This window comes from Larus michahellis, chromosome 1, assembly GCF_964199755.1.
Source record: "Larus michahellis chromosome 1, bLarMic1.1, whole genome shotgun sequence".
Lineage (NCBI taxonomy): Eukaryota > Metazoa > Chordata > Aves > Charadriiformes > Laridae > Larus > Larus michahellis.
Window position 1 is genome coordinate 72,324,424 of NC_133896.1, and position 23,206 is coordinate 72,347,629.

The 23,206-nt window shown below is 40.4% G+C and overlaps 1 protein-coding gene across 4 annotated transcripts in view; it reads right to left on the minus strand.

Moving 5' to 3' along the window:
- Positions 1-9,180: 9,180 nt before the first annotated feature.
- LOC141742788 (solute carrier organic anion transporter family member 1C1-like) overlaps positions 9,181-23,206 on the minus strand; it is a 31,606-nt gene continuing 17,580 nt past the window's right edge. For 2 of the 4 annotated variants that reach the window (XM_074585952.1, XM_074585963.1), the window contains exons 8-15: positions 22,209-22,445; positions 20,628-20,792; positions 19,028-19,223; positions 16,537-16,702; positions 15,069-15,250; positions 13,566-13,630; positions 12,258-12,375; positions 9,184-11,492 (exon numbers count right to left, since the gene is read on the minus strand). In XM_074585952.1, the coding sequence (XP_074442053.1) occupies positions 11,270-11,492; positions 12,258-12,375; positions 13,566-13,630; positions 15,069-15,250; positions 16,537-16,702; positions 19,028-19,223; positions 20,628-20,792; positions 22,209-22,445 (1,352 nt within the window). In that variant the 3' untranslated portion in view covers positions 9,184-11,269. Of the gene's footprint in view, positions 11,493-12,257; positions 12,376-13,565; positions 13,631-15,068; positions 15,251-16,536; positions 16,703-19,027; positions 19,224-20,627; positions 20,793-22,208; positions 22,446-23,206 lie in introns of all 4 variants that reach the window. The other 2 variants (XM_074585974.1, XM_074585941.1) reach the window with 2 other exon arrangements.

Sequence of the window (23,206 nt, forward strand, 5' to 3'; positions counted from 1 at the left end):
CCTCTATCACTAAAAAGCTGCAACTGTAGATCAAGGGTCTCCAGTGGAAGCGGACCAAACAGGACAACTTATTTCCTCTCACACTGCAATTCTGCAAGTAACCTTTTTGCTGATGCTGTGTCCCGGGAGCCCTTGCTGCACGAGACGCACTGTGCACACACACGTGCACGCACAAGTGCATGCAAACGCACAAAACGGCGATCTCCGCTGCAAGATGCGTGCATTTGAGGTAGGGCAAGGTATATATTGCCAAGCAGGAAATCAGCAAGAAGTAACGATAACTGCTGCTAAGCATGTTCAGGAGAGATTTGAAGAAAACTAAAGAGCTAAGTTTGAGCATCTTTAAAATTCTGGGAGGAAAGCCTAGAGACTTTTTTAACTGTTCTTTTTGGGGGGAGAACAATTACTCAGTGGAAAGATGGACACGAACGTGTTTCAGCAATAACCTGTCACTGCAGCCACACTTTTTACAGACTGAGTAAGTAAAATTAAATGCCTACATCTTCTCTTTCATCCACTGATGTAAACATATCCGTAGCTCCCTTTGCTCAACTCTTCGGAAAGGCAGGCCAGCTTTATTTGGGGGCCTCCCTTCAGGTACTGAGGCATTGAATATTAGGAGCAATGCCTCTAAACCCGGAGAGGCAGAGTTTACAACTGACAAAACTGGAAATTGTTACAGAAATTTTGGGGGGTGGAGGTGGGGTTTTTCGTGTGTTTTTTTTCCTGGATAGGTGGTGTTTCTTGGCAAACAGTGTGAGAAAAAAGGGTTTTGTCTTTCACACTCCAAGTGCCTAAGCCTTACCCTTCTCTGTGTTGCTGATTTGGCCCAAGACAGGCCGGGTGAGACCCCTGCACAGCCGGCCTCAGCAGCAGTACAGGTACCCGTTGAACAGACGCATCCCTGTGTTTCCAGAACTGAGAGCTTACCAGCAACGTAAGTTTATTGCAAGCATTAAGCTCTGAGCTTCATAAAAGAGCATGAAAAGGAAGGAAAATTATAAATAGTGCTCTTTCAGAGTAGAATGGATGCAAGCAAAGAAAAAGAAAAGCTGAAAGCATTTGCGTGACGAGCTCTAGAAGAGGAGGAGCAAATCAGAAATTTGATGAAAAGTTTAAGAAATTTTCTCCCCCCGCCCCCCCCGCTAAAAAAAAAAGCCACAGTAAAGCTGACATGCTGTGGACTGCAAAATAAATTAACTGTGTTAATTTAATGGGTGAAAGGAAAAAGACAAAAACAAAAAAACAAAACACAAAAAGAAGAAAAGCCTTTTTACTATTTTGCTACTTTCTGTGTCTAAAGCAGGCCAGGGAATTATGCTTGTCCTTTCTTTTAGTGCACAGGAAAGTAACTATATTGAATCTTTTCCACTTATTAAAAAGTATCTGGTGTCCAGAAGCAATATAGAAATACTTTTGGAGCTAAGCACGCTTAGATTGGAGTGCTTTTGGATGAGTGTCTACATCTCAAGACAAAGCTGAAATACACAAAAGAAGTGGTTTTCTAAGGCTGTGTCCGGTGCCATGAGAAAGGCTTTTACGTAGTATATACAGCCCCATAGATGTTACTCTAGTTTTATTCTGAAGCTGAATCTACATGCAATAAAATACATCACAGACGTATGACACAATACAAAACCAATAACTTAATCTGTCAGTTTTATTTTGGTGACCAGTATTTTGTCTAGTGGTGCAAATCCATCCACTGTGAATCACTTTACCTACCTGTCCAAGCTGGCAAATGGGCCCATTAATGCTCAACCGAAACAGTGTTAAAGGTTAGCTCTTTTCTTTTATTTCAGAATTTATAAAATGGATTTCTTGGCATAGTTGCCATCTGTCATGCATTTATCCATAGCAGCATAACATCAGATGGTGATTTTAGTTTTAAACATATGAATTTTCTTTTCTAATAAAATTCTTGGAATTTAAAACGTACCATTAATTTAATATACCAGCGTGAAATATTCTGGAGTAATGTCAAAACGCAAGGGACACTCTGCAGGACTGTGTAAGCCCACAGTGTGTGTACGGTTGCAGACCTGACCAGGGATGGACCACTGATGTGTTCTTCTCACTTCAAGGGTAAATGTCTCATATGCAGTCAGATCTCTCAAGTCTTTCAAAAAAATTCATCTGGAATCTTAGAAGTTACTTGTTATTTTTAAAAGATACTTGCTAGTGGTCAGAAATAGCAGTAGTTAGATTTCTTGGTTCACCTTCTCATGCATACTTTCTGGAATTCCTTACTTTCATACACACTAAGTACCTGCAAGTATTTACTTGCAAAAGCTCCTTAGTTTCCAATTATTCATACTATTCTTTTTATTTTCTTCTTGAAAACAGATTTTGAAAGAGTTCAATATCTGACTCATTTCTGAATCATCATTAATTTCAGCCCACTAGTCTTTTTTTAATCCTCATTTTAATACATGGGATTTAAAGTTGTTTGTTGTTTTCATTGACTGTAGGAATGTATTGAGTTGGCTCAAAAGAAGCATTACGGAGGGTAAGAAATGCTATTGCCATCCAGGTCTCATAACTGCCCTTATTCCAGCCCTGTTAGACAAATCCTCCTGGACTATAACAAATTCAACAGCTAGTTCTTAAGGTCATCCAAACATTAGTAGGTCTGCCTAGAAGACCTGCCATTGGGTGAGATGTCATTATCTCTACATTGATGACACTACTCAACAAGGGATGCACTTTGCTAGCTTGCAGTCAATTTTGACTTGCAATAAATGCCAACATTGGCATTCATTAGAAAACAGCAGCAGACAATGCATTGAACAAGTAGATTCTTGTCGTTCCTAAAAGGCTTCAAGGGAACGGAGGGTTTCAAAAAATGTAAAATCGCAGGACAAAACTGCCTTAACAACAGGTACTTATGGTGGGATGGATGGGTGGACAAACATTCAAATTCAGGATAAAAATGTATCAAATCAGTGTCCCACCTAAATTATTTTATCTCCTAAAGCAGCTGATCTGGTGAAGACAGTTAGCATAATACAATGCAGAGAACTCATATAGGAATCCTTTGCAAAAGAGCAGCTCTTAAGTGTTATTTTGAAAGTTGAATTAAGAGAGAAAAGAGGAAAGACACAGGAATACAAGGAACAGGATTGATTACGGTAACCAGACTTGTCTGGTCCAACTTCTGGCATTAACAAAGAAAGTCTGCAAATAATCAAGCCCAGTTGACCCAGTTGACCAGTTGTCTGGGTAGGGAGTGCATGCAGGGCAAGGATTTTTTGTGTCGACGCAGGAATGAATCCCTGCACTATGCAATTTCGGGTTGAAGAAGGAGAAAATCGTGTGTTAGAGACTCACTCTCCTACTTGTAGTCATCTCTTTCCAAGCTGCTGTAACATACCTTCTACGGTGAGAACTCAATGACCAACATTAGCTATTTTTGTTCCTTTCCTGCTTTTCGGTTTTTCTCTCAGATGATGTCTTCTGGGATCTACAGAGACAAATGGAAATCATGGTATTTCCACTACGGTTTTCACTAGGATCTTCAGATCTTAGATCAGTCTCCCTCAATGCTGTGTAGTCAGAGGAGAATGGAGGAAAACTGAGCTGGAAGTAACTTTTACATTACACAGAAAGACTTGAATGGTCTGATATGACAAGTGTTCTTTATCTTCTAAAACTTCAGTAGAGGTTCTGTTACCCTCATACATGAAATCAAGGTAGCCATTTTTTGATACATTGAAGTTAAACAGACTGCCTTGGGGTTTGGGATGCCTACATTCAGTTCCTTGCTCTGTTACAGTCTTATTTCCTTGGTCAAGGAATGCAAGCTGGGGAATCATAGACAAAACCAGCATTTTCCAAAGCACTTACAAGCCAAACCTCTAAGTGAAAATTTTGTCTTTCAGTATACTTTATAATGGCATTCCAATGGAAGCAAGCTGCAAAAAGCTTAAGTCGCGTTCCACAATGAGACTGAGGACCATATGAAGTTCCATTTGAATGGCTTTGATCACAGTAAACATAAAAGATAAATGGTACTTCAGGAGGTATTTCCTATTCTGAAAAGATATAGCCCCAAAACTAGAATGTTATATTTTTTGTTAATAGTTAGTTGCTTCCTCATTCTGGATGAGATTTCCAAGTCTGGAAAATACATTGTACCTTTTAAGTGTTTTGAAAACATGTTTTTCTCTGAAGTCTCCGACCTTTCATTTCTTGACCCAAGAGTAATTTTTGCATGGAGATAACAGCTCTGCCACTGGAAGTTTACCTTTAATTCTTTTAGCCTTCAATGACAGCTGTTATGAACACAATTTATCCTTCTGGCTTTCAGCACAGGTTTTTGGCTTTCAGTCCAAACACTTTCCCAGAAACTGCAGTGGGTTTGTAAAGCGCAAGCAAAGGTGTCTTCTTCACCACTGCAATGGGTGACAGCTGGATTCAGCCGGTTAAGTTCTCTCAGCTGTGACCACACCTTTGACCGCAGTGTAAATCTACTCCTTTTTTTGTATATTCTTGGTTTTTAACTTTATGACCTAGTCATTTTACTGATCAAAATTAGGTCATGTATTTGCAGGCTAAAGACAGTCAGGGATTGGTAAACCTTCATTACCTTCAGAGGCATTGAACCTGTTTGTGTGCTGGCTCTGAAATGACACTTAAAATATTCCTGAAAATTATAAGTTCGAATGTTTTTGAGATGCCCTGATTTTCGTTTTTTTTAAGAAATGCATTATTCAGCATGCCCAGTACTAGATTTTTGGAGAATGCTGAGTACTAATGCTTTTAAACTAAAAATTGTTACCTAAATTACCTAAAATAGGGCACCCAAAAATTGAACTCTTCCTCTGAACTCTTTATCATATTTGAATACACAGATCAATGCATTGATAGGACACTTCTTCACAGTCTCCTAAAGCCATATTTAATCAATTCTTCTCTGTGCTTGTAATTTTATTCGTGTGCTGACGTGTCCCTCTTTCCAAACCAGGTATCCCAATGAGCCATTCTCCAATCGATATAATATTATAATTGGCTATGATAATCTTGTATGATTCATACCTTCTGCTGGCTATGAAGAATAAAATTCTATATAGAAATCTATCTCTCTGTTATGTTTAGGAGATTATTTTCTCCTCCATGTCCTTGCAGCTTTAAAAAAGGTTGAAGCAATCAATACATAAAACCCAGCAGGACCTTTTAGATGTTTCAGGTCACAACATCATTGTCATTACTATAACCTGTTATTAGTACTGGAGTAATATTTCAGGTTTCTGTGGTCTTGTCAGGTTAAGTCAGGACTCAAGCACAAACTCTATGATTATGTATATTGCTAACATATATTGGCCCTTGCTCTAGTCCAACAAGAGCCCAAGTGTGTCTGGCTTTCTGGGGAAGGAAACGCCTGCAGAGATGGAGCCACCTCACCCTGAAGCTATGCTCTGAAAGGCCATGCCGATACAAACAACTCAAGTGGTGACTCACAGCAGTGGCAGGGAGGCTGCTGTTCTGGCAGGAGCAGCTTATGGGATGCAGGGAAGAGGACCAGCATCTACAGGCAGAGCTGTGCTCTCCCATTGTTCCTTATGAATCAGCAGCCCACGCAGGGACACCTCACAGGGGGACATCAGGCTCCAATGTCCCCCTGTAAGTGAGCCAGAGTAGCAACCCACTTTTGTTATCAGGGAGACACATCCTGAGGGACGCAGTTAGTGGGGCCACCAGCATCTGTAAGGGACAAGCCACAGCTCTCTCCCTGAACATGGACTACAGCCATGGCTGAAGGTATATTGAGCCACCTAAAAGCAGGATATTCTTGGAGGATGCCTTCTGGCCTCGTCCGAAACTGCATTAACACCACTCCTGTGCAAATGCCATCTGAGCTATGGGAGTGGCAGAACTCTGTATAAGAAATCCAAGTCTGAGATCTAGAATAACACTGATTTTAGACATATGAGCTAATATATAGCACCAATGTTCCATTGATGAGATGATCATGAAATAAATATACATTCAAATGAGATAAATTTACTATTTTTTGCAGACAACAGGAAGAGTATTCATTCATTTACACAGCAATATGTCCTACTGAGAAATATGAAACTGTTCTGATGATTTCTTACTTGGTGATTTTAGAGGAGAAGAAAATGCTGCGTTTTTATATATATGCCTTATAGTATAACACAGCTGAGGAGATGAATTATTTAGGTATGACAGTCACCGACTCAGAATATCTCTGGCTCTGCAGCTCTGTTATAATAATTTTAGAAATACTTCTCAGATTTTTTTCCCTGCATCATGTAAGTCTTATTCTGACCAAATCTCATAGATTCCATAGGAGTGCTTTGTCCCCACCTGTATTTCCCTTATAGAATCACAGAATCTTCATGGTTGGGAAGGACCTTTGAGATCATCGAGTCCAACCATACACACACACAAAAAAACCCCTACAATCTCTGCCACTAGAGCATGCCCTGAAGTGCCAAATCTACACGTTTCTTAAATACCTCTAGGGATGGTGACTCAACCACCTCCCTGGGCAGGCTGTTCCAGTGCCTGACCACTCTTTCAGTAAAGTAATTCTTCCTGATATCTAATCTAAACCTCCCCTGACGCAACTTCAGACCATTTCCTCTGGTCCTGTCATTATTCACCTGGGAGAAGAGGCCAACCCCCACCTCTCTCCAACCTCCTTTCAGGTAGTTGTAGAGGGCAATGAGGTCTCCCCTCAGCCTCCTCTTCTCCAAGCTAAACATGCTCCCTCAGCCTCTCCTCATATGACTTGGTCTCCAGACCCCTCACCAGCCTGGTAGCTCTCCTCTGGACACACTCCAGCACTTCAATGTCCCTCTTGTACAGAAGGGCCCCCTTATAACAATTTCTATATAGCCTCTCTTGTAAGTTTATTCCACTGATCTACTAAAATCTGCTGGCCTGTTGCTTCCTGGTAGTCTTGATCACTCGGGACTTACTACTTTTTTCTTTTTATTTTCTCCACTAAATGTGACAATCACTTTACAGCGTCTTTAGAAGACCTAAGGAAATTAAAAAAAAAACCAACAGTGCTTCAGTCCCATTGGAAATCAATCCCAGAATTTTTGCTTCCAGTCCCAACCACAACCACCAGGCTATGTACCAGAGACATCCAAAAAGCAGTCTCAGTCTCAGGTGGGCCAGGCAGGAGCTCTCCCAGCACACAGCATGGGTGGGTAGCTGCATAGGAAGCTCTTGCTTAACCATCATCAGCTTCAACCTCTTGGTCTTTCCAGTCTATCTAGGTGGATCCTTGTTCCACCTACACCTACAAGTCAACTCCTGCCTCAAGCATCTCATGCCATGGAGGAGGGACAAGTCCCAGGAACCATGGGTGCAGTGACACCATAGTTGGTCTCAGAGGAGACCAAATTTACCACACATGCAGCACACAGCCTGTGCAAACCCACATGGTAACTCCATGGATGCCATGCCCAGGTTTTGTTTGATGCTTGAAAGAGTCCTGACCGCATGAGGGAGAAACCATGTCCTGACTTTCTTAACATGAGACTGCAATCCTGGGTTCTCAGACCTGAGCTAAGGGCTTTCGTATCCTCCAGGGCACTGCTGGTGCATTAGGCAGGGCTTGGGCTTAAGAGCCCACCCTGTCCATAAGGCAGATCTGGCCAAAGAGGTGGACCAACAGCATGCTTGCGTGTTCTCCATGACCATTCTCCATTCTCCACCTCCATGGCCATACACAAGCAATCATTTACCTTCTCTAAAAAGCAGTCTCTGCCCTTACAGACCACTTTAATATTAGTGCAGAGGGGGCTCATGAAGGAAGCTGCTCAGCCTCAAAATTAAGGCACACTTGTAGCAGATTTTTTTTGTTTTTTTTCTTCTCGGCTGACTTGAAATGTGATTAAGTTATGCTTTAGTAGCTCAGAATAAAAATATGAATTAATTAGAAAGTAAGATATGTAAGTAACGCTGGAGAAAATCACATGTGATTCAGACCTATATTAACAGTTTTGGCTAGAAAGAACTTTCCTAACTAGAGGTAGGTGAAATGACAATATATTCCACAGTCAAAAAATTGGTAGGCTAAATCTAATGTTACCTTTCTGCTATACTGTTAACATTTTTGAAAAGCTTTAAATTTAATTTGACAGCCTGAAGTATTTTCTGTTTATTCTGCAACAGCTAGAACTCTATTCCCAATTTATTTTTGTGCCAGGACAGACAGGACTTGTTGACAATGGGGACACAAAACCCATAGGGGGGCTTGGTCTTTGTAGGCTACATGATCCTAATGCGTACAGAAAACTGTGGATTTAGGGCTACTGTGTGCTTTTTTTCTCTTCGATAAACAACTAGAAAATATCATAAAACCGGGTAGTCATAGGTCTTTATGTCTGCTTGGTTATATATCTAAAAGCAAAGAAATGCCAAATAACTGCACTGTTTACAGGGATAAGGCTCTGTCTTCTATAGTTATTCTGACAAAGGACTTTGATAATGCCATTAAAGGGCTTTTTGATAGCCTCAAACAAGAGTTCGGTAAACACAAAGCTCATGCTCTTAAATCTCCCACAGTCTGATGAAAATTCACTGCTTTGGCTATTTCTTCATCGGTTTCAGCGGAATTATCATGATTTATGGCCCACCAAGTTGTCCGTAATGATTCTTAAACTACCTGGTTTGTCATCTTTATTCAAAAGCATGCCTGACTTGGTGTAGTCGCAAATTTGCCTCCAAAAGAGCTTTCCTGGTTAACAATTTCTCTTACCACATGAGAATACAACAGGTTTCTCTTCCTTCCTGGAGGGTCTTCCCAGTGATGGAGCTCAGAGATGTCAGGGCTACCTCTGAGCATGCTGACACGTTTGTCACATGGGACAAAGATACCAGTTTTGATCCTAGAACCAGTAATGTGGCTTTGCAATCAAACCAGAGTCCCAGGGGCCTGTCTGCCTCTCTGTTTGGTGAAATCTTGCTTTTGGAGCAGGAGGAATTAAAAGGACGAATGTCCTTATTTCTTCTCTATTGCGAGAGGCAAGGGGATAAAAAACTTTTGGAAAATGCCACTCATTCGACCACCTATTTCATTTTTTGTATATTCTGTGCTAGCTGCATGTTGAAGAACAAATTATTCCCCTGAAGAAACTTCTACCTGCTGTTCACAGGAGAGTGTTTAGACTTGCACACAAGAAAAAGTGCATGTTGAAAATGTGGGCAAATGATACAGCCTTGGAGTTGGGAGTATACTGAGCTGGAGGCTCATTTAATACCACCTGTGGCAGCACTTCTGCTATTATCGATTCGGGACTGTTATGAAGAACGATGTTAAGTCTTATTTATTTGAAAAAGCTCACTTTACCAAGTTGCATCTGGTATAAATATCGGGACATGAATCATCAGATCTGACCAGAATCTCATTTCTAGTCTGACATCAATTATCAACACACCTTTGATAAAACATTACCTCCCGGGAAAATCAAGCAATAGGTGCGAAAGAGGCTCTCATCAGAAAACCTGTAATTTAAAAAAAAAACATTGTACAGAAATAAATACCCAAACAACAGCAGTAAAAGGGAAATGATGTTAGTATGAGTCACCTGACTGAGTCTATATGTTTAGCATAGATCAGGAGTGTTTCTAGAACTGCCAATGTATTTATTTCATGTTAAATCACTGTTCGCAGGAGGAGGAGGACACACCATTGTTTTCTCTGCATAAAATTCCCGGGGTTTCTGGAACTTGGATTTTTCTTTAATTATTTCCAGACCTAGATACAATATTGATATCATCTGTACTGGAGAACCTTTCATTCCTGTTCCCTTATAACGCACACTGCTTCCCCATGTCTGCTGGGAGTTTATAACCAGAGCTGTGATTGTAAAAGACAACATCTAAATACACTGGTCACTGTCTTTAAGCAATAAAATGCAAACAGCTCCTTCCCCAAGGCCAGGATATGAAGAACTTGCTTCCAGTGAGAACCACATCAACTCTTTTCCCATTCCTGTTCTTGCACTTACACAAGGGAGATGGTAGAAGAAAGGTCAGAAGACCATTTAATATGGAGAGTCCCCCTCTTTAGCCCCCTGCTCTGCTGCTTTCTCAGATAAAAGGTGCTGTCTTCCATGTCCTGAGGAGGTTTAAGATTAGGAAAGAAAGCTTTTTGCCTAGCTTTAGGCTTGTACAGAGGTCCGCGGGGAGCAGAGGTACCCTTCAGAAGAGAAAGTAAAATGGCTGTGATGATGGAGACAAAACCTGCAGTGATCTTACTAGGCAGGTTTGCTCCCATTGCAAAGGTACATCACGAGGGCTGCCAATGAAATATCACACTTATTTTTAGAGTCTTTTTTTCCCAGCATTGACTGTTGTAAGCATCCTTTATTAAAATTTCTCTCCGGACTAGGCTGTCTGTGGAAAGCTGTAAATGTGCAAGTTTTCAGTACTGTATTTCACGGCTTACTAGAGGTTTCTTAAACAAGGAAGGAAATCTAAATACACGTAATATAAATGCAGTGGTCATTAGGATAAAAATGCCCACACATGCATACCAAAAAAAAAAAAAAAAATCAAAGAAACTTTAACACCTATCATTTTATTGCATCAGTTCAGAGTAATTTTACTCAAACCCAATACTGAGATGCGCTGCACAATTAATACGCCACTTTCTTTTGTTTGCAATCCATTTTCATTGTTTATTGTGTCCAAGCCAAACCCCAGAGTGGTTGTGCAGTTCTTGTTCAGAGAGTGCTGGCTGCCGGCCCTGGGGCTCTCACCTGAGCGTGGGCCGTGGGACCCCTCTGGAACAAAGAGCTCTGGCCACAAACCACACGGCAAAGGCCATCGGAGTGACTGAGCAAGTGTAACTCAGTTGGCCATTTAGAGCTGTACGACTAAATACAGAGCAAGAGGACTTGAAATAAAGTCGGTGAAAAATGGAAAAGAAGCTTATTGTGGATTTCTTCTTTTTAATTTTTCAATTAATTCAATTAATTTCAATTAATTTCAATCAAATATATTACATCTGAAAAACTCTGGCTAGTCTTACTGTCGGTCTAGAAAGGGACTGAGAGCAAGAGGATGGGAGAGTTCCCCCAAATTTTGAAAACCTTTTCTCCCTGTTTTTTCAGATGAGGAGAGAAAGAGGATAGGGTAAAGCAAATTAAAAGTCAATGTTGCAAAGATACTTTTTGAATCCCCAAAATGTAAACTAGATGTCGAAGTCAGTAATTAGACCCCTTTGGTGCTTCGAAAAACTGAAGTATAGGTAGAGTTAGGAAAAAGCCTTGTTTCTTTTTTTTTACATATAGGTTTCCTCACTCTCCTCTGAGGTTCTTGCACCAGGAAGAATGTCTTTTTTGTTGGCAGACACTGGTTCTTTCCTGGTTGATCTTTCTGTATTTTTAGTATTTATTATCTCTTTGCCATCTGATTTGAAGCGTTTCATTATTAAAACGGAGAGCACTATGTATAAGAGACAGCATCCTGCACGTAGTCCTGCAATGAGGCCAAGATAAACATTTCTAGGAAGAAAAGTGACAAAATATGTTTATATTAATAAAGCTAGCCACTTCTGAGCAGAACCAAGTAAGACATCAAATACACTTTGGCAAAACCATCTCTTCTCAGGCAGGTATTGCTCCGCATTTTGAGAAATAACAAACACAAAGCAAACAATCTCATGGGTTTTAGCCCCAGGCAGGTCCTAATCATGTCCTATCCTCCAAGCAGAAGTGCCTTCTGTCTGAAGAGTGCTCCCATTCAGCAGATGATATTTCAGGGCTGGGACAGGAGGAGCTGCACCAGCTGGGGTTTTGCCTGTTGTCCCAGCCTCCCCCCGAGCCCCTCACTGGCAGCACTCAGAGCTCCCGGCCACAGCTCTCCGTGCACCAGCAGTCATTTGGATCCCTTCTCCAAGGCGATTTTGTGAGCTGCCTTATACATCAGGAAGCAGAGAAATGAGGGATGAGGGAGGGTGTCTTCAGTCCTCCACTTACTCAGCGGTTGTTCAGTCTCCCACAAAGCCAAAGCATCACAGAGTTATTCAGTGCACTAAGGCTTCAATAAAGGAATTAATTCTGGCAATGTAAGACAGTGTACTGCAATGTCACGTGTCAGATTGGATCAAAATTATTTGGCTTACTTGATCTATTAAGGTCTAGCCAAAAGTAGGAGTTTTGGTGCTTTTAGTATGCTAATCAGTCTATCGACAATTGTCACGTGCAAAGTATGCCTTGTTCTGCCTTAGAAGCTGAATTCCCCATCCCTTACCGAAGATTTCAGCTTACCTGAATGCTTTCGTGTCGTATACCCGGCAGGATCCTGTTCCCCCACAGTTTTTTGTCCCCCACTTCAAGCAGGTCTTATCTATCAAGGCACCAAAATAAATAGGGGCTGGGAGTCCTCCTGCAAAGAAAATTCTTATTACATGATCTCAGACATGAAGATCTCAGAATTTTATGTCTTGGTAAAGAAATGAGGAAATGAATCTCAGGGTTTCTGAATTATGGCTGCATAAAATGGGACTAAACATCCAGCTCCAGCTTTTAGATTCCAAGATTTGTGAAAATATTTAAGCATGTACCTTAAGGGAATTGAAAGGATGAAAGAACATAGCATTAATATATTCGGCAAGGGAGATGTTAGTAATTCTACTTTACTGGCATTTTTATTAGAATTACAACTTCTGTTGTTTAAAGAAATAATATAACCGACATTTCTTTTTCAGTCTCCAGTGGGGAATTACTTGCCATGACATATTAATATTTATGTATACTAATGTATCTATTCAGGTATTACACAACAGTTTGCCATTAAAAATGGTTAGATGAGTGCAAAGGGCACTTAATTTTGAGCAATTAAGTACTTGCTCAAAACCAACCGGGTAATAAATGCATTACTTAACGTAGTACTGAAAGAATTCTTTTTAGACAGTCATAATGCTTTAATATAATCAGTAAGCTGTTTCAGGGATAATGTGCAGTTTTGTGAAGAAAACTATTTCATAAAAGCAGAAGACTGATTCTCTGCAGCATTCAGCTAAAATATGGAGATTAGGAGAGAGATCCAAATGACTACTTGGGCTTGTCTGCATAGGGAAGATCTCAAAAATCAGCAAGAAAGTGAAGATAAGGTTAGGTTTGTTAGAGGCAGGGCAGACTACATGTCTGAAGACTGGAACGACTATTTATTGCAGAAAAACACAAGAAAGAAAATAACAGGTAAAGTGCATGGTACCTCCAAGTGAAAAATGGCCAGCAAAAGGGAGCACAGATGTTAGGGATATCCAGACTGATCAAGCTCAGGTAGTTGTGTCCAGAAATTAAAACAAACAAACCCAAAGCTACAGTACAGTTTCCTTCCTTTGCCTGATTCCTTTGCTGCATAGTAAGAATTAAAGATAATCATAATATGTAATTACATACCAGGAACATGTAGCAAGCTCCTCCAAAACTTTTGAAATGCATAGTCTGCTTACAAAGAAAAATTTTGGAAAATTTCTTTTGTTCTCATCTAAAGCAAGGGCATTGCACTGGCTAGCGTTGGTCTGTCTCTTTGGCTACCTACTTGAATCCCACAAAGAAATGAAGTTTTACCTAGTACTCTACCACCTAAAGTTTCAATCCCAACAGCAAAGGATTTCAGGTCTGGTGAAACAGATCTAAAAGGGAAACAAAAATAGTACATTGGTTTGGGGAACAATAGGATAATGTAGCCACCCAGTGAACATCTGCACGTGCCTCATTGCCAGAGTATTGTGGCTTACCTAGCATAGCTCACTCAAACCCTGATTGAAAACATTCACCAAAGTTAAAGTTCAGGTGTGGAGCCTCTTTCCATTGACATTAGTGGATGAAATAAATGTGAGAATCTACAGAACCTGGTCTTGAACTCTAGGAGAACAGATTGTAAGGAGTTCTGGAAGAGGATGCATGGGAAAACGAAAGTGAACCAACTAAAAGCAGGCACCTCATGTCCATAAGTGAAGGTCCAAGAAGCTGCCTTGCTGTAGGAGGAGCTGTACTGTGCAGTGGTGAACAGAGAGAAGAAGGGTGTACAGTCCTTCCTAGCTACATGCAGGTAAAACTCACCTCTGCCTCTAGCTTTTTTAAAGAGATAGCAAATGTGAGTTACCTGGCTACAAAAGTACCTCATTCCTACCAGTGGAGAAACAACCTGTGTCCATCAGATGAACTGGAAGGATTCACAAAAAGCAGAGGGGAGTACCGAGCTGGCACGGGGGCAGGAGGGAGACTTGCTACGGCCAGCCTATTTCCTGAACTGGAGTTTATATGTCAGCATATTGTCTTTTCAGCATTAATATGAAAGGCTTTGCATTATACACATTAGTATTCTGAAAACTTCGCCCAGCAGGTAGCCTCGTCCATAATCCAGGCATGCGGTAAGAATGGCTACACTTAGAAATGTTGCAGAAGAATCAGCAGTTTAGCAAAGAGAGTTATCTAGTCATGCACACTAACTACCGAGGGTTGCAATTCACCCGTGACATGACTGGAAAGAAACTTCCACGCGAAAGGCACATGTCTTTCTTCCGAGTATAAAACAAGCAGTGCTGCTTTACAGCTGAAGGAATAAAAATTAAAAATTATTGCTGCTGATGTAATTCTGTTTATACCAGATATTGACAAAAAATGGGAATATCAGAATGGAATATCAGACTTCTCACAACACAGAAAACATTCTGAGGCAACAAGGCTTAACAAAGGTGAATGTTTTCCTCCTGAGTAATGTGAACGGCATAGTCACCTTGGATATAGCTTAGCCCTGCATCTTATTCGAAGTTCATTGCTCTGTTAGAAACATCCCTGCCATTGGAAATGAAAACTAATGTTCAGGATCAGCATAAGGCCCACCCATTTCATCACCAAAATATTTAATCAGCCTTAAATTGGAATTAAAGTGGTGGACAGGCATTTTGCTGTGCCTCTGAACAGAGCTGGATTTCAGAGTACAGGCAAAGACTTGAGGCCCCACTTTCATCAGCATGTCATTCCTCACAATAGGAATGAAACAGTAGATACCATATTCTGTTTCTCTTTCCCCAAGCTTTATGGTCAAGGAAAGGTAAAGTATTTCACCTAAACATAATCATGTATGTAGGAGTGCCTCCTAAGGCTAAAATAAATGCATATGCAGTCTGTAATGCTAAAAAATAGGGAAATGCTTTGGTACAGCTTTCTCTTTGGCATTGTCCCAGAACTGCAGAGGCATTGCCAAGTCCATGCACTTGTCCTTCCACGCAGCTGCAATTGTGAAACACCTGAAAGGAGAAGATGAGAAGAAGAATTTATTTAATCAGAATTCAGTGGCACAAAACTATTTTAGTAGCTAGATTTTTTCACTGCCCATAACAGGCAGGCTGTTGTTTATGCTGAAAAAAACTCCCTAATCATCCTTGCAAACTGATGGCCAAATTCATTGGCATGCTCCAGTCACTCTGAGCTGCTCCAGAGACACAAAGCAGCTGAGACTCTAGTTTCAGCCATGCCATTCCTAGAACAGAAGGTGCTCTGTGTATTCTTAAAATGGGCTAAAGCTGTAAAATTCAGACAGGAACTGTTATCCAGCCATGAACTGTTAGCCAGCCATTCTGCTCAGGAATCCTATGAAGTAGATGAGTAACCTTAAAAATATGGAAGTGGACTCAACAATGCAATCATGCATATCTACTGTTTGTATCTAAAACAGCAATTTGGTGCTGGATTGAGAGTGGGCTGCTTCATAGCCTTTGAAGTTAGCAGGAGATATGGGATTGAAAGCCGATTTCCCTGAAGGGAAGCATGACGATATTGCTGGGATGTATGGGTATAAATCGGAAAAAGTTGCCTGTCTTTTTCAATATTGTTACATGAAGACAATTCTGCTTCTGCCAGAAGACATGACCATTTGCACACACTTCTGCAAACCTACTGTTTTTAATGGTCTTGCCCAGGTAGGACTGTTTGAAAATGGCTTTGCTGCTGATATACTGAACAAAATGGCCAGATGTATATTTAACAGGACCTCTTGGCTGTACAATTTAGAGTCATCACTTGCTTTCCTGAGCTATGGCAGCTCAGGAAAGCAGGAAATTCCAGTATGATATGTAACAGTTTGTGAAACCAGCACTAACAATTTTAGACAGGTCGGCTGCACATGAGTTGACATATACAACTAGTATAACAACCAGACTAGTAAAGGTTTTCTAAAACAAACCCCTCTTAGCTGTGTTGTTCCTATGCAGTAAGAGATCTACTGAGAAACTTAAAGCCAAATTTATGGTCATCTTGGCGAGAAGAAAATAAATTACAAAATAATCGAAATAAAAACATTCCAGAAATGTAAGTCGAGTCTGAGGTTGTCTCGTCTTTCCTGAATAGCTTGCTTACCTCACCCCAACTGTTCTAAAAACCCTCCCTGCAACCTTGCACTCAGTTTCTACTACAAGGTTAAACCATTTAGAATGGAGATTTGTTTCTACAGGATTTCGTAATCACCAAGCCAAAAAATTAATTGATGAAGAATTTTAGCTCTATCTATAATCATCTATCCACCTATATTATTTACCATATTCTTTCCCATCCCAGTTGATGATTTACACCCCGCAAAGCAGGCTGTCATGTAAGTGATCCCATTATTCCCACATACAGGGTCCCACTGATCCAGCTTGCAGCCGCAGTCAGCATTGCAACTGGCCATGAAGTCGTTTTTCGGGGAGGAAAGATGTTTTAATCTGGAGGAAAACAGAAAGAAAGAAAAGAAGTATTTAGTCAAATTACATAGTCAAACAGAATATCAGGGACTAGGCAGGAAAAAACGTGGAGAAAGTGAAGCAATCAACATGGGTATCTGCTACCATCCAATAGACTGTGAAGTTGTATGGAGACTAAGATAATGTCAGATAAACCAAAGGCGTCTTGAGATTTTTCCTCAAGCATTAACATTTTATGGATTGTTGCTGAAAAGGCAGGGAACTCACAAACTAGTTATTCTTGGCTGTAAGGGAATAACTGGTATTACTTTTTCATTTGAAAGCTTAACCCAAGAAAAAGAATCATACCTAAAATCTCTTATTACCTGTAGAGTGGCCATGCTTTTCCTTAGCAGTAGATATCGTACCATATCTAGGCGCTTGAAGTGTTGATATAAAATTACATACAACTACAGCAGCAAGACAACCTTGACATTTTTTTCACTGGATTGGAAATGGTTAGTGGCCATCAAAGTTGCATGAGACTGAGTGGGAAGTCCTGCTTCTCTCTCAGCTCTGACAGTATTCAGCAGCAGCCCTTCACCTGGGACAGGCTTGAGCCCCATTTCTTATCAGATCTTGTTTCCTGTTGTTTATTATCATGGAGTTCCATAGCTTTCACCTTTACCAACACTTCTGTAAGAAACATCAGACTCAGGCCCCAATGAGCTAAACTAAGCAGATGACAACTAGCATTGAGAATTTAAAAAGTGGCCAGTGACTCTGAGGGCATGGTAGCAGGGCCCAGTTTTCAGAAAGTGGTAGGAGTCCACCATCTACAAATCACCCCTGCTCTGAAGCCACTCACAATATAAAGAACAAATGCTCAAAATTTGCCTTTTCTTCCTCCCCACTCCTCAATCCAAAACATACCTCAAGAGGGCTACATTTCTCCTAAATCTTTTAGAAGGGAAAATAACTGGGGGCTTTATCCCTCATTAGGCTGCTGCTCATCTTCAAAATACAAATTGTTAAACGGGTAAAACAGTATGTGACTTGCTTAACCGGAACAATCCTAGCACATGCTAAATTCTCCAGGAGAAGATGTCATTGCTCTTTCAGTATTTGCTGTCTCGATGCTTCTGCTTATTTTTAATTCACTCTACGGTACCAGATGTTGCACTGAACCAGAGTTATCTCCACTGCACAAACCTCTGACATCGTTTACGTAACTAATCTCAAAGCACTCAAAACTGGGTGTCAGGTTTGCCAGGACAACTTAGATATTTCCCTGAACATAGGCTCAGCTTCAAAAAACACAGGACTGAGTTTCTGCCTGAAGTGAAAATCTAGCAAGCCTGCTGGATTCAGTTTAATCCTTTAAAATCCCTTGAAAATTTTTGGACCAGCCTGAGCTAAATTTAAACAGTAGGCAATTGTGGCATGCTGCTGGGATCAGCAAAATGTTCTCAAGAAAGCATGACCATAGTCCTGGCAAGGGAGGGGGAATGTCTGTTTGGGCAGTACACGCTCCTGACATGACCACTTTCTACTTCACAGCTGAGAAAATGGACCCAGGCAGGTCGGCAGCTCCAGAAACCAAGGCAGGCTGGTAACGCCCCATGCAGGTTGATAACTACTGATCTAGAAGATTGACCCTTCTAGAGGCAAAACCATTGGGGGACTACGGAGAAGCCACTTCCAACACTCTTTTTACTTCCCGTTCCCTACATGGTAGCAGAACCACTTTAAATTAAAGTTTTGAAATAGAATATAAAAATTTCAATTCCCTGTGACAAATTTTGTATTAATTAGTGAATTGCCAGAATACAGAGGTATATTCCCAATATCCAGCAATAAACAATTTAGAAAAAGAAATGTCCCGTTTAAATGAAATTTGAAAACAAAATTTGGTTATCCTGCCCATCCCCAACACTGGTATCATTTAAGCCTGACAAGTCTATCTCAAAATCTTGGGTTTTCTTGTGTGTATCACCACCAAGGGAGCAGTAAAATTATATAATCACAGCAGCTCTACTGTAGCTGAAACCACACTGATTGACACTAGCAGATGACATAAGACATGCCAGTATCAATAAAAAATCGCTGCCTTTAAACAGACACATATAGACGTTTTTTTATGCAAAAGAAATATGGGACACCAAATCAACAGAGGAGCCAAATTTCAGAACTCATCCAACTTAAAATCAAAATTTTTCCTAGAGTAGAAGGTTTGTATTTCAGATGAGACAACAAATCCAGATTAGATTGAGAGTAGAGGAATGCAGGTGCTCGCACCATGTTCTGCATGGGGCAGGACACAACCATGATAAATGACAACCAACACAAACCCAAGGGGATACAAACCCTGAGTAGGGCGCTGTCAAGCCAGCCACCTGGAGCACCTCACAACTGCACGTAAAGTACAAGAGGTTTAACAAATACGCTATTATAAAGGTGATGCACGCGAACTTTGCCATTTCGGTTATGTGAAGTTTGAATTTCTTGATCAGAAAGCCTCCTAGAAACATCCCCAGGATTGTCATGGGTAAAAGTATCACACCTGCAAATAGAAGGTAACAAAATGTTAACTGCTGTCACTTGCATCGACCCTTTTTCAAATAAATACCTGGTTCTAGTAGTTTCCAAAATATCAGATACTGACCTTTTTTCGGACCGATCCTTGGAGGTTCTAAGATTTTTTTTTACTTACTTCCTCATTTTCTTTCAAGTCATGTTATGACTTTAAAAAGTTTAGTTCCTCGATATTCCCTACCTTTTTATTATATTGTTGTAATAAATATATATATATTTACATATATATAAATATATATAAATAAATATTATTCTGTTGCATACTGATGTAATAAAACCTATACAAGTGCCTGATAGAAGCTGGAGTAAATGAGATAAATGTCTCAGCTCATGGATACTTCTTTATTTAAAGTAAAACATCAAACTTTCTGAAAGTTTTAAAAAAATAATCTCCAAAATGGAAAATGAAAGGAAGCAGTGTCTTGCATTGGATTCCATTTTGCTCTGAGAGTGAATAATGGAAAGATTTCATTTAGATTTAATCCGTTCAGCATTTCACAAACTCCAGCTCTAATACTCACGTGCTAAATAGAGAGCTTTTACAAGATTCTATTGTGAGTGGCTTGTCTTTCTCTGTGCCAGTTTTTTTGTTTGTGTGGGTTTTTGGTCATGTGGTTTTTTTGGTCATGGTTTTGTAAAATTTTCCCTGCATCCAAAACAAGATAGGAAAACGAAAGTTCTTCCCACATTTGTACTTGACCCACAGCAAAGCAGACTGTCTTCAAACTAAAGTAATGGAATATCCGTTATTCAGTGTCTTCAAATACCCTGGTTTTCTTGCCAGATTATGAGACCATATTAATCACTGTAAAATTAATATGATTTCAGCATTCTTTTTTTTGTAGAGCACTACAAAGAACTTATTTTCGAGGGAACTGGCAAATAGAAAGAGAGCTGAACGAAATGACTCAAAATTTTACATTTACATTATAAAATTTGTATTTGTAATGAAAATTGAAGAACATTTATACCGATATGTTATTCTGAAAAGGAAAATCACTAGGTTTCATTAGACATTTTCTAAATTAGATGTTTTTTCTTTTAGTTGTTACTTAGTTGCAGTTTCTGTGTATTATTTGTTCACAAAAAAACATACATTCATAATCCAAATCTCACTCTTTGAAAAAAGCTTCAGCCAAAAAAAAAATCCACACAGTTCTAATAATCCTCTAGCTCACTAAATTTGGAACACCAGGAAAAATAACACTAAAATTAACATCCATTTTCAAAATACATTAGGAAAATTAACAAATCACTACATACTTTTTTTAACCAAAAAAGTTCGCAAAAACTCCCCCTAAAAAGGAAGGCAAAATAACAAAGAGAAGCATCCTTTTTGACATTGGAATTTAAAAGAAGGACAGGTACCTACCAATTAGAAAGATGGCCTTTGCCACTGATACATTAAATTGCTGCTCCATAAACTTTGTCTCATAGGTTATCATCCCAACAAGAGAATTGTACTGCAGAATAGTGAGGAAGATGTACACCAAGAAAACTGGATTTCCAAACAGCTTCTTCAGAGCTGGGAGGAAATCTGCAATGGAGAGGTATATGCTGTACACCCTGCTAAACATAGAGAAGAGTTGTTTTGACATCCTTCAGCTAATAAAACTAACTTTGAGTTAACTATTGGCTCTATTGCAGGCTACAGTTCTTTGCCTATCAAAAAATACGCTTGTCCAAGTGAGATTTTCCTCATTGCATTTTCCTCATTGCATGACTTACAGAAGCAGGAAGGCCAAATGGCACAGTGGATGCTGGACTGGGAATCAGAAATCCTTTTGCTGTGTTCTTGTGTGCGATACAGCAAAGGCACTAAGGCTTGCAACACTGATCCTCAAAGCTTGTACAGGAAAGGGCCCCTAGGGGACCATTAAGACTCTCTATAATATACCAAGTGAAAAGTTTGGTGCCTAAAGGAGGAGCCTTCACAAACCACACAAGAGGCCTGCATGAGGTAATGGGCACAAACTTGAGCATAGGAAGTTCCACCTAAACATGAGGAGGAACTTCTTTCCTTTGAGGGTGGCAGAGCACTGGAACAGGCTGCCCAGAGAGGTGGTGGAGTCTCCATCTCTGGGGACATTCAAAACCCACCTGGATGTGTTCCTGTGCAACCTGCTCCAGGTGACCCTGCTCTGGCAGGGGGGTTGGACTAGATGATCTCCAGAGGTCCCTTCCAACCCTACCATTCTGTGATTCTGTGATTCTATGAGGGTGATATCCAGAGAAAGGGAGCACCTAACCCAGCAAAAGGCTGAAACCTTTCCTGAGACCCTTGGTTAGAATATCTAAGTCCATAAAATTAAAGTGAAGACAAAAACCTGCATTTAGCCTGTGGTCTGGCTGTTAGCACACCTACCTAAAAGACGAGAGTTCAAAACACTTCTCCGGGAAGTGCTCTTGTCACTAAGGATAGCACATGCATACACACATACGAATAAAAGCCTTGGGGGACTGAGTCCGGCAATGGATAGTTGGGTCCAATATTGCCTATACAAGGTTAATTTAGCATTACTGAGCTCATACACAGGAGCCATGAATTCAGTGAAAGCCCTGCAACTGGTCTTGTGGTACTTAGCCCCATGTTTCCCTCCCAAACGTTGGCCTCAGTAAAACAGTAACCTGCCACCTGTGGACTGGTCATTAATGGGATGCTTTCCCCCTCTTCCTCCACAATCATAAGGTCATAGCTGAAACACATCGCACGACAACTACCATGCTGAACTGAGAATTTCTGGTGCATGAGCTTTTTCCAGCTGTCTGACAAACGGAGAACTGAAACACACCCTTAGCATGTAATTATGGTACTACAAATCAGAGCATTTTTGTCCACCATTTGCACTGCACAAATGTGCATTTTGCCAAGGCTTGTGCAAATCCATGCTCAGCTCAGAGTGAACCTATGAGAGAGAATTCACATGCAAACATTTGAGCACTAATCTTTCACCTTTTACTGCCTCTGAGAACTTTATCTGTGGCTGAACTGGGGAGTCTATTTTACAGCGATCTCCTTGAACAGGCAAATGACTAATCTTCAGTTTTTCATTCTCTCCTTCTTTTGTTAAGGAGTAAGGCAGAAACCAGAAAGGCAAGGAAGCAATGAAGTTGACTGCTCCACAGATGAGCAATCCAAGCCACCAGGCACCAACCCAACGGGTATCTTTAGGATTTATGCTGACGGCATCTATAAAACACAGAAAGACAGGAAAATAGATTAAATATCACACACAGCAATTAAATTATTTCTTTTTAATTTAACTAATGATACTATGGGTATCCTTATATATTAAAGACCAGAACAGAGGTGATTTATATTTCGCATGAAGAATTGAAAGGCAACTTGTATCAAATCAGTCCCATGCAGTCAAAAATAGATGTCTCCATTTAGACCCATGGTGACATTTCCTTGCCACAATCTTCCAATACTTTCTGTGAGAACGAGTAACAGCAAGAGGGCCCTTTACCACCAAAAAACAACCTCTCTTTCTTAATTTCTCACTGCCCCTTCATTCTTCCATCCCCAAACTCAACAGTTTTTCCTTGAAGTTCCTCAAAGTTTCCTTGAGATTAGAGACCTGAAAGTGATTTTAACAATGGAATGAGTTTTCATATGAATCTCTGCTGCATTCTTTTTAAGCGAACATAATTTTTGCCAAGTGTTGAAATTGTCCATGAGGAAAGGCCTTTCAGGGTTCACTTAATGCAGGGATGGCCTTTCATTTCCTCATTTGTTCTCAGCTGCACAGCAAGAGTGTAACAAATGTGTGTATGAGCACAACAGGAGGTACAACATGCTTCTGCAGCAGGGGTGGGGGTCTTGCATTAAGGGCCATTCCACTCACACTACAACACTGCAGATATTAAAATGTGAATAACAACAGCTTTTGAGTGGGAAAATCTCTGGAGAACCCCCTTTTCTGGAGTAGTAAGCTGGGAAGGTGCTTC